The 13,603-nt window shown below is 38.9% G+C and overlaps 1 protein-coding gene across 4 annotated transcripts in view; it reads right to left on the bottom strand.

Moving 5' to 3' along the window:
* The window catches only part of LOC133654264 (sodium-coupled neutral amino acid transporter 3-like), a 167,115-nt gene that overhangs the window by 74,613 nt on the left and 78,899 nt on the right, over nucleotides 1-13,603 (bottom strand). For 2 of the 4 annotated variants that reach the window (XM_062054502.1, XM_062054527.1), the window contains 2 exons: nucleotides 11,045-11,138; nucleotides 10,862-10,977 (listed from right to left, as the gene is read on the bottom strand). The exons of the other annotated variants lie outside the window; for them this stretch is intronic. In XM_062054502.1, the coding sequence (XP_061910486.1) occupies nucleotides 10,862-10,977; nucleotides 11,045-11,138 (210 nt within the window). The remainder of the gene's footprint in view (nucleotides 1-10,861; nucleotides 10,978-11,044; nucleotides 11,139-13,603) is intronic. 4 annotated transcript variants of the gene reach the window in all.

Genomic DNA, 13,603 nt, shown 5'->3' with positions numbered 1-13,603 from the left:
ACTTTTCGATTCCTTGTTGATTTCTGCATGTGTCTGCAGTGGGCTAGTATATATAGAGCCACCCACACCAGTTTCAAATTAGTTGCCTAATTAATGAATTGGAAAGAAAATGTTATGACAGTAGCGTATGTGTGGCCGTGAGGTGAGTGACGTCAGTGAGTGTGTGGGCGATAGAAGAGAGGGAGCGGTAGCGTGAGTGCCGGCGGGGACTAGTTTGTTTTGTATTATTTTGTAGTTTATTGTCAAAATATACACTCCCATTGTCCACTTAAATATTTCCAAGATATTTCTTTATTCTTAGACAACGGATTCCCTTCCGTGATTGGTCATTTCTATGGACACAGAAATTATGTCACCTAAAATTCCGTTTACGGCACATAGTAATGTCGTAATTCAGCTCTGAGTGTGACACTTAAGATTCAGTCCTACACTTCGCTGAAAGTGTGAGTAAGACGCTTGATAACTAACTTTTAAGGGCAGCTTTCAGCGAAGAATTTATTTACTCTTAAGTCAACTCTTAGCAGACTTCTTAGGAGTAATTCTAAGAAGCTTGATAAGTACGGCCCCAGAAGCTTTAGAAAACAAATCAATAGCTTGTAGGGCCAAAGGGATTTGATGATGATTTGTCAAAAAAAGTGTGGTGTCGTCAGCCAGTTGACTGATCAATATCTCCTTTCCTATCACTTGAATGCCTTCTATAAAAGAGTTGTTAATGAAAATATCTAACATTTCTGCCACCATTATAAATAGTAAAGGTGAACTTCCACAGCCTTGTCTTAGTCCTCTTTTGACATCAAATCTTGGACATGTCCCCTGGTCTAGAGCTACCAAACTATTAATAGTGGTGTACAACTTTTGAATTGTGGCAACAAATTTGTGTCCAAATCCAAAATATTTAAAGGTTTGTAGAATAAATGAATGTTCAACACAGTCAAATGCTTTAACTGTTCTAAAAACAACATGAGACTAGCGCTGTTGATGATATCTTTAAAGTCCACTAAGTTTAAAACTAGGCTGATGTTACTGTGTATAGAACGTCCGTTTAGAAAACCTGTTTTCTCAATAACACTTGAAATTCCTGTTTTTTAATCTAGAAGCAATAGCGCCGGAAGTATTTTATAATCTGTATTAAGTAAAGTAATTGGTCTTAAATTATTGAGAATTCTCTTATCCTTGTCAGGTTTAGGGATTACATCAATTAGACCTTGCTTCATGTTTGTTCTTAATTCTTGTTTTTGTATGCACATTGATAATGCTTTGTATACAATGTGCCTTGAATCCTTCCAAAATAATTGGTAAAAGTTAACAGTAAGCCCGTCAGTGACAGGTGATTTATTTATTTGAGGACATTTTCATAATAAATAAATCTAATTATTCTATTTTAAGTTCTGCCTTACATAAGTATTTGAAAGAGTCGTCTATTTGTAGTATAAATGTTTTCATTTCTGAAAAAAATGTATGTTGTGATGAGAAGAGTAAAACTTGGAATATAAGTAGAAAATCTATTTTTGGATCTTTGTATTCTTTTCCATTTATTAATAAACTTTTTACATAATGTCTACATTGTCTACTCCTCTCTAGACTATTAAAGTAGGAATAAATGTTTCCCCCTTCCTCAATTCATTTTGTGCGTGACCTTATAAAGTTCCCTTATGCTTTTTCCAGATAATGTTTATCCAATTTGTATTGTAATTTTATGAATGTTTTACTTTCTAAATTATTACCACTAACATCAATACACACTTTGCTTACTTCCTGGAGCAAATTATTCATAATTTATTAAATGTTTCTCTAATTCTTTACTGAATTTAATACAAATTCCCTGATTTAAAATGTTATGAATTCCCATTTATTGATATAATCTGAGATTGAATTATCATCTTCAATAAAAATTATTATGTCTTTAATTTTATTGCAATAATCCTAATTTTGTAACAAACTGGTGTTAAATTTCGAGTAGCTTTTATTTCTCATGTCTTTAATGGTAGGCCCTATTGTTAAAGTAATAAAGCAGTGGTCGGTTAAGGGTGCTTTTGAAATCAAAATATTAAGAAGTGGACTTGTGTATATTATCACTGACTAACCAGGAATCTAGTCTCAACTTGTTTCCCCCTTTCCGTTTAATCCATGTGTAACTTTTGACATTGGGATTTTAACATCCTCCATATGTCTAATAAATGGTTGTCCGTCATAAACGTGCTCATAATATTATTGTTTCTATTTTTCACTTGCCTCGGAGGCCATCTATCCTCCCATTCGTCAGGTGTCGTATTATGGTCTCCTCCTACAATAATATGATTAGTCGATATGATTTATGTTAACACAAAGTAACATGTTCCATTAAAGTTTTGTTCTGTTGCTCATTGTTTTTTGAAGCCATAAATGTTTGTCAATATGATTAGTTGACTTTCCATTTTAACTAATACGATCAACCAGTGACCAGTTTCATGAGCTCTGTGAGTCACAATCTATCCTGGGAATTTGTAAAAACATAGAGTAACCCTGCCAGAACGATTAGAACCATGGCAGAACAGGTTTTTGTCTCCCCATTGAGTCATCCAAAAAGAAGCGTCCACATTTGAAGAGTGAGTCTCTTGTAGAAATATACAATTACATGTTTGCCCTTTGCAGTAGAAAAAAAGTGCTTTCCTTTTAAAACTATTTTTTAAGCCCCGTTAGCGATCCAAAACATGTTTTGGTTTGTAACATAACAACAAAAAAACACACAAAAATGATAATAATGACTGTAACCTTTTACCGTAGGTGCTGTGACCTCATGGGAACTTCCCGGTCTCAGTCAAATGTTCACAGTAGTCATATTTTAATCTTCTTTACCTCCAATTTTCTGCCCATTGATGTAGGTGGGTGGCCCACGGAAGAAGGCCAGCTTCCCATCTTTTCGTGCTCTTCGATTAGTGGCCACAGTCTATTCCTATCTAAATCTCCTCGTGGAAGCACCTCAGCAAGCCGTATGTTCTTCTCTTTGCACACTGTAGACCCCTTGCTCCTCCTCCAGATCTCTTTTTTCACACATATATTGGCAAAGATGACAACAATCTGTCGTCTTTTATTCTCCATCCTTCTTCCAACTCTGTAAGCCACATCAACTCCATCTTTTATTTGGCTTGATATTTCTGGAATGATGTAAGTTAAGACTTGGATGACTTGAGCTTTTGTATCTTCATCCTTGTGTTCTACCAAGCCTTTAAGTTCTTTCTTGCTGCTTAAACATTTCCTAAAAATTATTTTTCTTTAACTGTTTTTTACAGTCTTTAATCTCGCCGGAGTTGAACTAACAATCATGGTGGTGCTTCAATTGATTTGCTTGCAGAGGTCGGCAAATTTCTCGTCAACTTTCTTTTGGAGGCCTCCAAAATAGAGTTAGAGGAAACACCAGCTTGGTCACCTTTCCCTGCAGTTTTAGGTTATTTCCCCGCTGATTTGCTCAGAGTTGAAGGCGTAACTTTGCGCGCCCTATCACTTTTGTTTTGTGTCGCCATCTTTGAAGCATAGTCGTGGTCTTTTTCCATCGTGTCTCGAATCTCCACTTCAAAAAGCACGGTAATACATCACTACAACTTCCTTCCTTGGGCCACAGAGCTGACGAATCTTAAAAGTTTTCATTTTTACATTTTTTGTGAGTTTATGTTGTGTATTTGCCTTTCATTAGAGACTTTCGCGGGAGATATTTAAAATCACAGTCGCTCAGCCCGCCATCTTATCCCCTGACTAGGAAATGTTATTATGTGTCTGGAGCACGGACTCAAAAGACCAAAGTTAAAAATAGCGTCAGACTTTGTGATTTCTTCTGGGGGTTACAATATGTTATATTATTTTAATTTGTTTTCAAGTAAAAAAACTAAAAAAACTTATTTTCAAGGTGCGGCGGTAATAAAAATGCTGTGGCAGTGCGCCACATTCAATTACATTAAGGGGAAAGCCTGAAGGAAGCAAACAGGTTACCAAGGCTGTTAATTTTGCTGCTGACGTATGCAGTAACATATTGTGTCACTTGCGATTGTATTATTTTGTCAAAATTATGAGGGGCAAGCAGTAGAAAATGGATGGATGGATTATTAATCTACTTGTTCAAATCTGGTTACTTTCTGTTGTAACAGGTTTCTATCTACGCTTCTGTTAAAATGTAATTATCACTTATTCTCGGGTTCCTGCGTCCAAGGAGTACTGACATGTCTCTGTTTGCTCCTGCTTGCTTCCTGCTTTATTCACTTTTGAATCGATCACAAGTCTTGGATATACAGTCGTGGTCAAAAGTTTACATACACTTGTAAAGAACATACAGGTAATGTCATGGCTGTCTTGCGTTTCCAATAATTTCTACAAGTCTTATTTTTTTGTGATAGAGTGATTGGAGCACATACTTGTTTGTCACAAAAAACATTCATGAAGTTTGGTTCTTTTATGAATTTATTATGGGTCTACTGAAACTATGACCAAATCTGCTGGGTCAAAAGTATACATACAGCAATGTTAATATTTGGTTACATGTCCCTTGGGAAGTTTCACTGCAATAAGGCGCTTTTTGGTAGACATCCATAAGCTTCTGGCAAGCTTCTGGTTAAATTTTTGACCACTCCTCTTGACAAAATTGGTGCAGTTCAGCTAAATGTGTTGGTTTTCTGTTTCTTCAGCATTGTCCACATGTTCTCCATGGGGTTTAAGTCAGGACTTTGGGAAGGTCATTCTAAAACCTTAATTCTAGCCTTATTTAGCCATTCCTTTATCACTTTTGACATGTGTTTGAGGTCATTGTCATGTTGGAACACCCAACTGCGCCCAAGATCCAACCTCTGGGCTGATGAGTTTAGGTTGTCCTGGAGAATTTGGAAGTAATCCTCCTTTTTCATTGTCCCATTTACTCTCTGTAAAGCACCAGTTCCATTGGCAGCAAAACAGGCCCAGAGCATACTACCACCACCATGCTTGATGGTGTTCCTGGGATTAAAGGCCTCAACTTTTCTCCTCCAAACATATTGCTGGGTATTGTGGCCAAACAGCTCAATTTTTGTTTCATCTGAACACATAACTTTCCTCCAGAAAGTTTTAGCTTTGTCCATGTGAACAGCAGCAAACTTTAGACAAGCCTTAAGGTGTCACTTCTGGAGCAAGGGCTTCCTTCTTTCATGGTAGCCTCTCAGTCCATGGCAATGCAAAACACGCTTGACTGTGGACACTGAAATCTGTGTTCCAGCAGCTTTCAATTCATTGCAGACCTGCTTTTTGGTGGTTCTCGGTTGACTGTTGGTCATCCTGACCAATTTTCTCTCAGCAGCAGGTGATAGCTTGTGTTTTCTTCCTGATCGTGGCAGTGACAAAACTGTGCCATGCACTTTTTACTTATGAACAATTGTCTGCACAGTTGCTCTAGGGACATTAAGCTACTTTGAAATGACTCCAAGTGACTTTCCTGACTTGTTCAAGTCAATGATTCGTTTTTTCAGATCTGTGCTGATTTCCTTTGACTTTCCCATTGTTTGTAACCGAGTCTAATGACTGCATCACATGAGCCCTATTTAAATGGGCTCAGAGAAGTCAAAAGGTGTCGTCAATCATAATCACTCACATGAAGTTAAGAGGTCATGCCATGAAGCTAATTTGATTTGATTGTAACTTTTCTACATCACCAAAATTGATAATGTATGTTGCTGTATGTATATTTTTGCCCCAGCAGATTTGGTCACATTTTCAGTAGACCCATAATAAATTCATAAAAGAACCAAACTTCATGAATGTTTGTTGTGACAAACAAGTATGTGGTCCAATCACTCTATCATAAAAAAATAAGAGTTGTAGAAGTTATTGGAAACTCAAGACAGCTATGACATTATGTCCTTCACAAATGTATGTAAACTTTTGACCACGACTGTAATGTTATTCATTTTCCTTTTAAGTGAACCAAGACTCTCTGAATCATTGTTATGCTTGTAATTTCTTTATTTTATTATGTTTTTTTTAATGCTTTTTACAGTCCATCTGACAAGTCAGCGACAACAACCCTCTCAAAATGACTAAAGGAGTAACCCAAACATTGGCTCCCTGTAAAAGCTGCTGGAAATATAAACAATACATTTCTGCCGTAAAAGCAAGGCTCTTTATCCCTGGAAAGCGAAAAAGGACTTCATGAGATACTCCCAGTGGAATTCAGTGGTAAGAAGTCATCATTTACCTCCTCAAAAGGAGAAAAAAGTGTTATGCACAGCTTCAAGTTAAATGATACCGTGTCTTTTCCAAGACTCTATAAAGACACCTGCAATGGTATTGGTGCTAAACCAAAACCAAGTCAGAATGGAATAAAGGTAACAAACATATTTTTGCCACTGTCGCAGCCAAATATGACTGAATATCACAGACCGACATGAGCACAAAGCGTCAGAGGGACAGAGCGACTGTGCCAAGTGCAGTGCTGTACGTTTAGCTTTTTCACTAGTAGCACTGGTGCTACTAAATGGAAAAAAAATAGTAGCACAGATTTTTTTTTTGTAGCACAGAAAATGTTTTATAGAAAAATTAAATGTCTTAAATATTACAATTTCATTATTAACATTCAAACAAGGTACACAGGTGCCCGCATACATATAAACACAATGCCATCATAAGGCCTACTGCAAGACTCAATTAAACGCAGAACATCCCAAAACTCTGCTAGCACTGTCGCTAACACGAGTGTCGGGCTGGGCGATATGGATCAAAACTCATATCCCAATTTAGTTTGGCCCATAAACTAACCCATTAATGCAAATATTCATTGACGTAATGAAATATCTCCACCACAATGCCTTGTTTTTCAATTTTCGGGACTGATGGGGATCTCAAATACACAAAAACAAGTACCAACAAGTAAGAAAAGTAGGTTTTATATAATAAGATCCCAACTTAAGAGGTGTTTTGAAATAGGAAAAAATAAAAAGTCTTGAAAATAAAATAAGAAAAGTCAAATATAATCACCATCGTCTTTAAAAAAAAACATTTAGATATGATTTAATTCTTTAGCTAACAAAAACACAAAATAACGAAATGGGAAATAAAGTGCCCTGGTTTAAGAGGACATGAAATATTAGCAGCTACATGAAAATAATTGACCTTTAACAATAGTGTTTTTATAGGTAAACATTATTATAGGACATACACAAAAAGATGTTAGCCAGGAACACCAACCTGCCAACTGCTTCATGATGCTATGTGACAGGCTGTGTTCTGAAAATTACTTTTAAAAAGTCATTAATTATAGTCACTTCTTACTTTACCAAAAATGTAATTGCATTACTAACGGATTTACTCTTTAATACATGTAATTAATTATTAGGGAAATTAATTAGTGTGTTACTTAAAAAAAAAAAAAAAATTTTTAAACGTTTCAGTATGCGCGGTCCCTTTTAAAAGGCGGTGCCTGTTGCCTAGTGACGTGTGACGTCAGCGAGTTTACTCAGTAGTTTGAGTTTGAGCTGTTTCTTGTTAGGTTAGCAGGCTAGCATCGGCAGTTTGTCGACTCTTGTTAATCTTTCACTGGTTTGTGTTACCCCTGCTTGATAAACAGATTACATGTGCTTCCATGGCTGTATGTTCTGTCAACAAACACGGTATTATTTGAATGGCAAGTATGTCACTTCTATCATTGATTTGTTGTTCAATATTCCCTCGGACCCTCATTGTTCCTAGCGCGCAGTGCAGTTTGTGTCAAGTGGTGGCGAAAAAAAACTGTTGTCTTTTACCGACCAGTTCCTTCAATTAAGATCTAGTTTCATTCGTGTCAGATCGAGTGTGTGACCTAGGAGGAGCAGCCCCCCTCTCCTTTGTGCATGGCGCAGGGGTGGGGGGAGGGTAATACACACAACTCTCAGCGCAAGCGATTGGTTATGGTTTAATTAAGATGCTATACAGATGGGCGAACATTTTAGTCAAGTTTTATCAAATTTGTTATAGGAGCAAAATGCGGTCAAAAGGGTTGAAATCTTTTTTTTGCACGTGCAAACGTTTGTTTGTGTTTTGAGTCGCAAGGTCTATTTTTAGTCACACTTGCGAGTAAATGTGTCGCACCCTACAGCACTTAAGTGCCAATGCTTGGAGACGGCGCCCTATCTAACAAAAACATAAACAGAATGGTTACATGCAGCTTTCCAAGCGCCACCGTCTCAAACATCACAAAGCAGCTACCTGAGGTTCTGGCTCAACATCAAAGGATCAAACAGCTGATTGTGCATCTGGGTGACGTGGATGTCAGAAACTAACAGTCTGAAATCCTGAAGAAAGACATTTTGAGATTGTTGATAACGTGGAAATATCTACACTTATCAGTGGACCTCTCCCAATAATCGACAGGAGGATAACAAATTCAGCCGGCTGTCAAAGTCTGTGAGTCCAGCGAACTGCATTTTATTGACAACTTCAATCTCTTCTGGCAAAGAGAGGATCTGTTTCAAAGGAAAGGCCCAACACCTGAATAGTGGTGGAGTGAGACGACTGACGGACAACCTCTTCCATGCTCTGAGGCATCAAAATAGGCCTGGACCGGATCCTGTGCAGTCATAGAAAATAGATAAGGGGAGCAGAAGAAAAACTCCTCCTCCGCTGCTACCTCGGAACCCAGCAAAGGACTCAGCCACGGCAACCACAGCAGCACCTCCTGTATCCCGAATACATGATTCTGATGCAGCAACTCCATAATCATCATCTTCATTACGACCCTCAGCACAAACCTGGATCCAACCTGCTGCATCTACACCCTCCACAGATGCTTCACTGTCTTTCTCCTTTCCACCGTCACCCATGAGACCTTCTGACCATCTTGAAAGCTTGGTGAAATCAGGGATGGTGCGATCAAAGATTTTTTTCATCAAAAAAATATAGAGCCCCTCTTCCTGCTCAGCCTATTCAACTAACCAAAGCTGCCCCAGCTTGGTCCCCACCAGCGGTGGTAGCTATTATTCCTGACAGCGTAAATGCTGCTGTCTAGGATGTCAAGGGTTTCTGCGCTGATAAACATCACACCAACCAGAGGCCCAATAAGGAAGTGCTCTCTTCTAAAACAATAACTACTATCAAAGCACATAGATTAGTTAAGAGACAGACAGTTATATGATCTGATCAGAGAAATGTAATCCACATTCCTTTGAAGAACACAATGTCCAGGGCAAGTCTAGCTAATCTCAAACACGTAGTACTCAATGTCAGATATTTAAGTAATAAATCACTTTTAATTAATAATTGTATGTCCTCCCACAATCTCGATTTTATGTTTTTAACTGAGACATGGCTCCACATAAACACAGGAAATGCAGTTCTGATTGAAACAAGCGCACATAGTTATTTGTTTGAGACACGACAAAACCAGAGGGCTGGGGGTGTTTGTGCCATATTCAGGGAAAATATCTGCACCCATCATCATTTGAGTATGTGTCATTCAAAATGGAGATAAAACAATCATCCATACTTTGTGTCACTATCTACAAACCACCACAGAATTCAAATTAATTTATTAATGATTTTATGGAATTACTTTCAGTTGTTGACAAGTCGCCACCTCATCGCAGGTTCAACACAGATAGACAGACAACATTCGCACTCACATGCACACACTAGGTCTAATTTAGTGTTGCCAATCAACCTATCCCCAGGTCTTTGGAGATGGGAGGAAGCCGGAGTACCCGGAGAGAACCCACACAGTCACAGGGAGAACATTACCCCGCCTACCGCCCAAATGCAGCTGAGACAGGCTCCAGCACCCCCTGCAACCCCGAAAGGGACAAGCGGTAGAAAATGGATGGATGAAGGGACAAGCGGTAAAAAATGGATGGATGGATGGATGGATGGATATTTGCACTGACTTTGACGGTTTGATCATCACAGGGGACTTCAATGTGCATGTAGATGTCGCCAATGACAGGCATAACTCAGCACTGTTCTTGTATGGCAGTTAAGAAAGTTAAATTGCATACTTGCCAACCCTCCCGTTTTTAGCGCCTCTCCCGACAACCTCCCGGCAGAGATTTTCTCCCGACAAACTCCCGGTATTCAGCCGGAGCTGGAGGCCACGCCCCCTCCAGCTCAATGCGGAAATTACAGACATGGCGACGCCGTCGACGAGCAAGATGAAGAAATACGCTTGCAAGTTCCAAAACGAATGGAAACAAGAATTTCAGTTCATCCAGGACAGTTCGAAGGGGAAGGTGTATGTTGCCTGTAAATATGTAGAACAGACTTCTCCATTGAACACGGTGGCCGAAATGATATACTCATCATGAACGGAGAAGTTAAACAGGACAATACTGCCATCTAATGGATAGCCACCGGAACACTGAAATTCAAGTATTTATTTATGTAAATAAAATAAATAAATAAAATATATATATATATATATATATATATATATATATATATATATATATATATATAGCTAGAATTCACTGAAAGTCAAGTATTTCATACATATATATATATATATATATATAAATATATATATATATATATATATATATATATATATATATATATATATATATATATATATATATATATATATATATATGTATGAAATATATATGAAATACTCGAGTTGGTGAATTCTAGCTGTAAATAACCACGCCCCCAACCACGCCCCCCGCCCCCGACCAAGCCCCCCCCACCCCCTACGCCCCACCTCCCAATATTGGAGGTCTCAAGGTTGGCAAGTATGAAATTGTTACTTATATAATGTTAGTAGACTTAATAATGGGTTTGCAAAGGTGACATCCTTTATGGAAATACCATGAAAAAAACATTTCTAGCAAACCAAGCCGTTTCCTGGAATAATTACATTTGTTTGACATTATATATAATATCAAAAAATTGCATGTAACATACTTACAAAAATAAAACAACCCCTGTATTGGCCATGGCGTACGCCAATCCGAGGATTCCACTTCCCATGATTGCGTTGCCCAAGTTGAAGACGGACATCCCAAACGAAGTATTTCCCTCAAACTATAACAAAGTAATAACATAGTCATAAACAATATTTTGAATATTGAACGTGAGCTTGTGACCTTACATCTGTAAATCTTGTTGTAGTCTTGTCGTCTGCACCTGATGAGAATGCCTGACCCTCTGGAAGGTTGGCCTCCGTGTTCTCGGTTCTGTTGGGACTGTATCCAAGAAACAGAATATCTGCTAACAGTGCATAAAATAAGCTCATGCAACAATAATCATCACTAAAAGTGTCCCCATACAAGCTTGTCCTTTCCGATACGCTACTATTATTAGAGTCTTGAGTATTGGCAATTTGATCCAACACGATATCATCAGGAATCATACATACTTTTTTTTATTTTGCAGTGTGGAGTATTAGCGGTTAATCTAGTGATCACAATAATTTATAATCGCCCTAACCGCTCCACAGAGGACGCCATCTCCTCTGCACTCCACCTGAGCTTAGAACATCTGGAAGGAAAGGACACACACGTGCGGATGCTGTTCCTGGACTTCAGCTCAGCATTCAACACCATCATCCCGCAGCAGTTGGTGAGCAAACTGGCCCCCCTTGGATTCAGTAACCCCCTATGCAACTGGCTGCTTGACTTCCTCACAGACAGACCCCAATCTGTGAGAGTGGGCAACAACACCTCCAGTGCCATCTCCCTGAGCAACGGCTCCCCCCAGGGCTGCGTCCTGAGTCCGCTGCTGTTCACGTTGATGACCCATGACTGCTGCGCCAGGTCCACTACTAACCACATTGTGAAATGCGGACGACACGACAGTAGTGGGCCTCATCCGTGACAACAATGACATGGACTACAGGGAGGAGGTAAAACATCTGGTTGACTGGTGCAGAACCAACAACCTGGTCCTGAATGTCAACAAGACCAAGGAGATCATCGTTGACTTCAGGAAGCACCAGTCCAGCCATGCTCCACTCTACATCAACGGCACAGCGGTGGAGACAGTCAGCAGCACCAAGTTCCTGGGGGTGCAGATAACTGACAATATAACCTGAGCTCTTGTAAAAAGAGCTCAGCAGCGCATGCACTTTTTGCGTCGGATGAAAAGAGCACAGCTCCCCCCCCATTCTCACCACATTCTACATAGGCACTATAGAGAGCCTGCTGACCAACAGCATCTCTGTCTGGACTGGAGCCTGCAATGCCTCTGACTGGAAGTCTCTCCAGAGAGTGGTGAGGATGGCGGAAAAGATCATCAGGACTCCTCTTCCTCCTATCCAGGAGATCGCAAAAAGCTGCTGCCTGACCAGGGCTCAGAAAATCTGCAAAGACTCCTCCCACCCCCACCAAGGACTGTTTTCACTGCTGGACTCTAGAAAGAGGTTCCGCAGCCTCCGAAGCAGAACCTCCAGGTTCTGTAACAGCTTCTTCCCTCAGGCCGTAAGACTCTTGAACGCATCATAATTAAATTATCCCCTCAACTCCCCCCAAAATGGATTAATTCGCTGGAATAAAAAAGACAATATAACATACATCCATAAACGTGGACGCATATGAAAAAGTGCAATATATTTTTTTGTACAGTAATCTATTTATTTATTTATATATATTTATATCCATCCATCCATCCATTTTCTACCGCTTATTCCCTTCGGGTTGCGGGGGGCGCTGGAGCCTATCTCAGCTACAATCGGGCGGAAGGCGGGGTACACCCTGGACAAGTTATATATATGTATTTATTGTATATATATAATTTTATATATATTTATTTATTTGTATATGCACCTTATTGCTTTTTTATCCTGCACTACCATGAGCTTATGTAACGAAATTTTGTTCTTATCTGTGCTGTAAAGTTCAAATTTGAATGACAATAAAAAGGAAGTATAAGTCTAATTCACTAAATTAAACTCATGACTCAGTAAATTGAATGATGATGACACGTTTGTTACAGGATACTTTCAATACGCTTCTGCCTTGAAACTTTGTATGTGTTAGTAATATCCAAAAATAATTATACTTATATTGACAGATGTATTGTTTTAGACTGCAATAATGTTAAATTATTATTGCTTATGTCTAATTTGTGGGCTATTGTGAGCTTAGCTGTTGTGTAGCTGCTAGCTCCTAGTAGCTAAAGCCTAGCATGGTTATATTTTGTAAATGACACTGACTAAAACTGAAGAAAAGGCCAACGATGTATGCTTATTGGAGGATGTTAACTGGGTGTCCAGTTTTTCCCAAGTAAACACGCTGCAGCACTCTCTTATCAGAAGATTTAGATGCAGGCTGATATAATATTGTTTTTTTGCCAATATCAGACTGATCGGGAATCCCCTAATCATGATTCTCTGACTTAAATCTGACTTCACTTAGTCACAAAACACCAATGAAATATTTGTCTAAATCCTAAAACCTAACATTCTGGGCACTGTTGGATTCCCTACAAGTATTGCAGATAGGCCGTTAATGCAATGACTGCCCCGTTGGAAAATGATACTCAGTCACAATATAATAACAAAAAGGATAAATGAAAAAGGATCACTTAGGACTGAAGGACAAGCAGCTAATACATGCTTGAAAATGACTGGCAGACAACGAGGACTTGGGCTTTTAGCTCATGCAATTATGCAGCACTAACTGTTTTTCAGTCATGAGGAAGTGAGTCCTCT

This window comes from Entelurus aequoreus, linkage group LG01 (genome assembly GCF_033978785.1).
Source record: "Entelurus aequoreus isolate RoL-2023_Sb linkage group LG01, RoL_Eaeq_v1.1, whole genome shotgun sequence".
Taxonomy (NCBI): domain Eukaryota; kingdom Metazoa; phylum Chordata; class Actinopteri; order Syngnathiformes; family Syngnathidae; genus Entelurus; species Entelurus aequoreus.
This window is presented reverse-complemented; position numbering and strand designations above follow the sequence as displayed.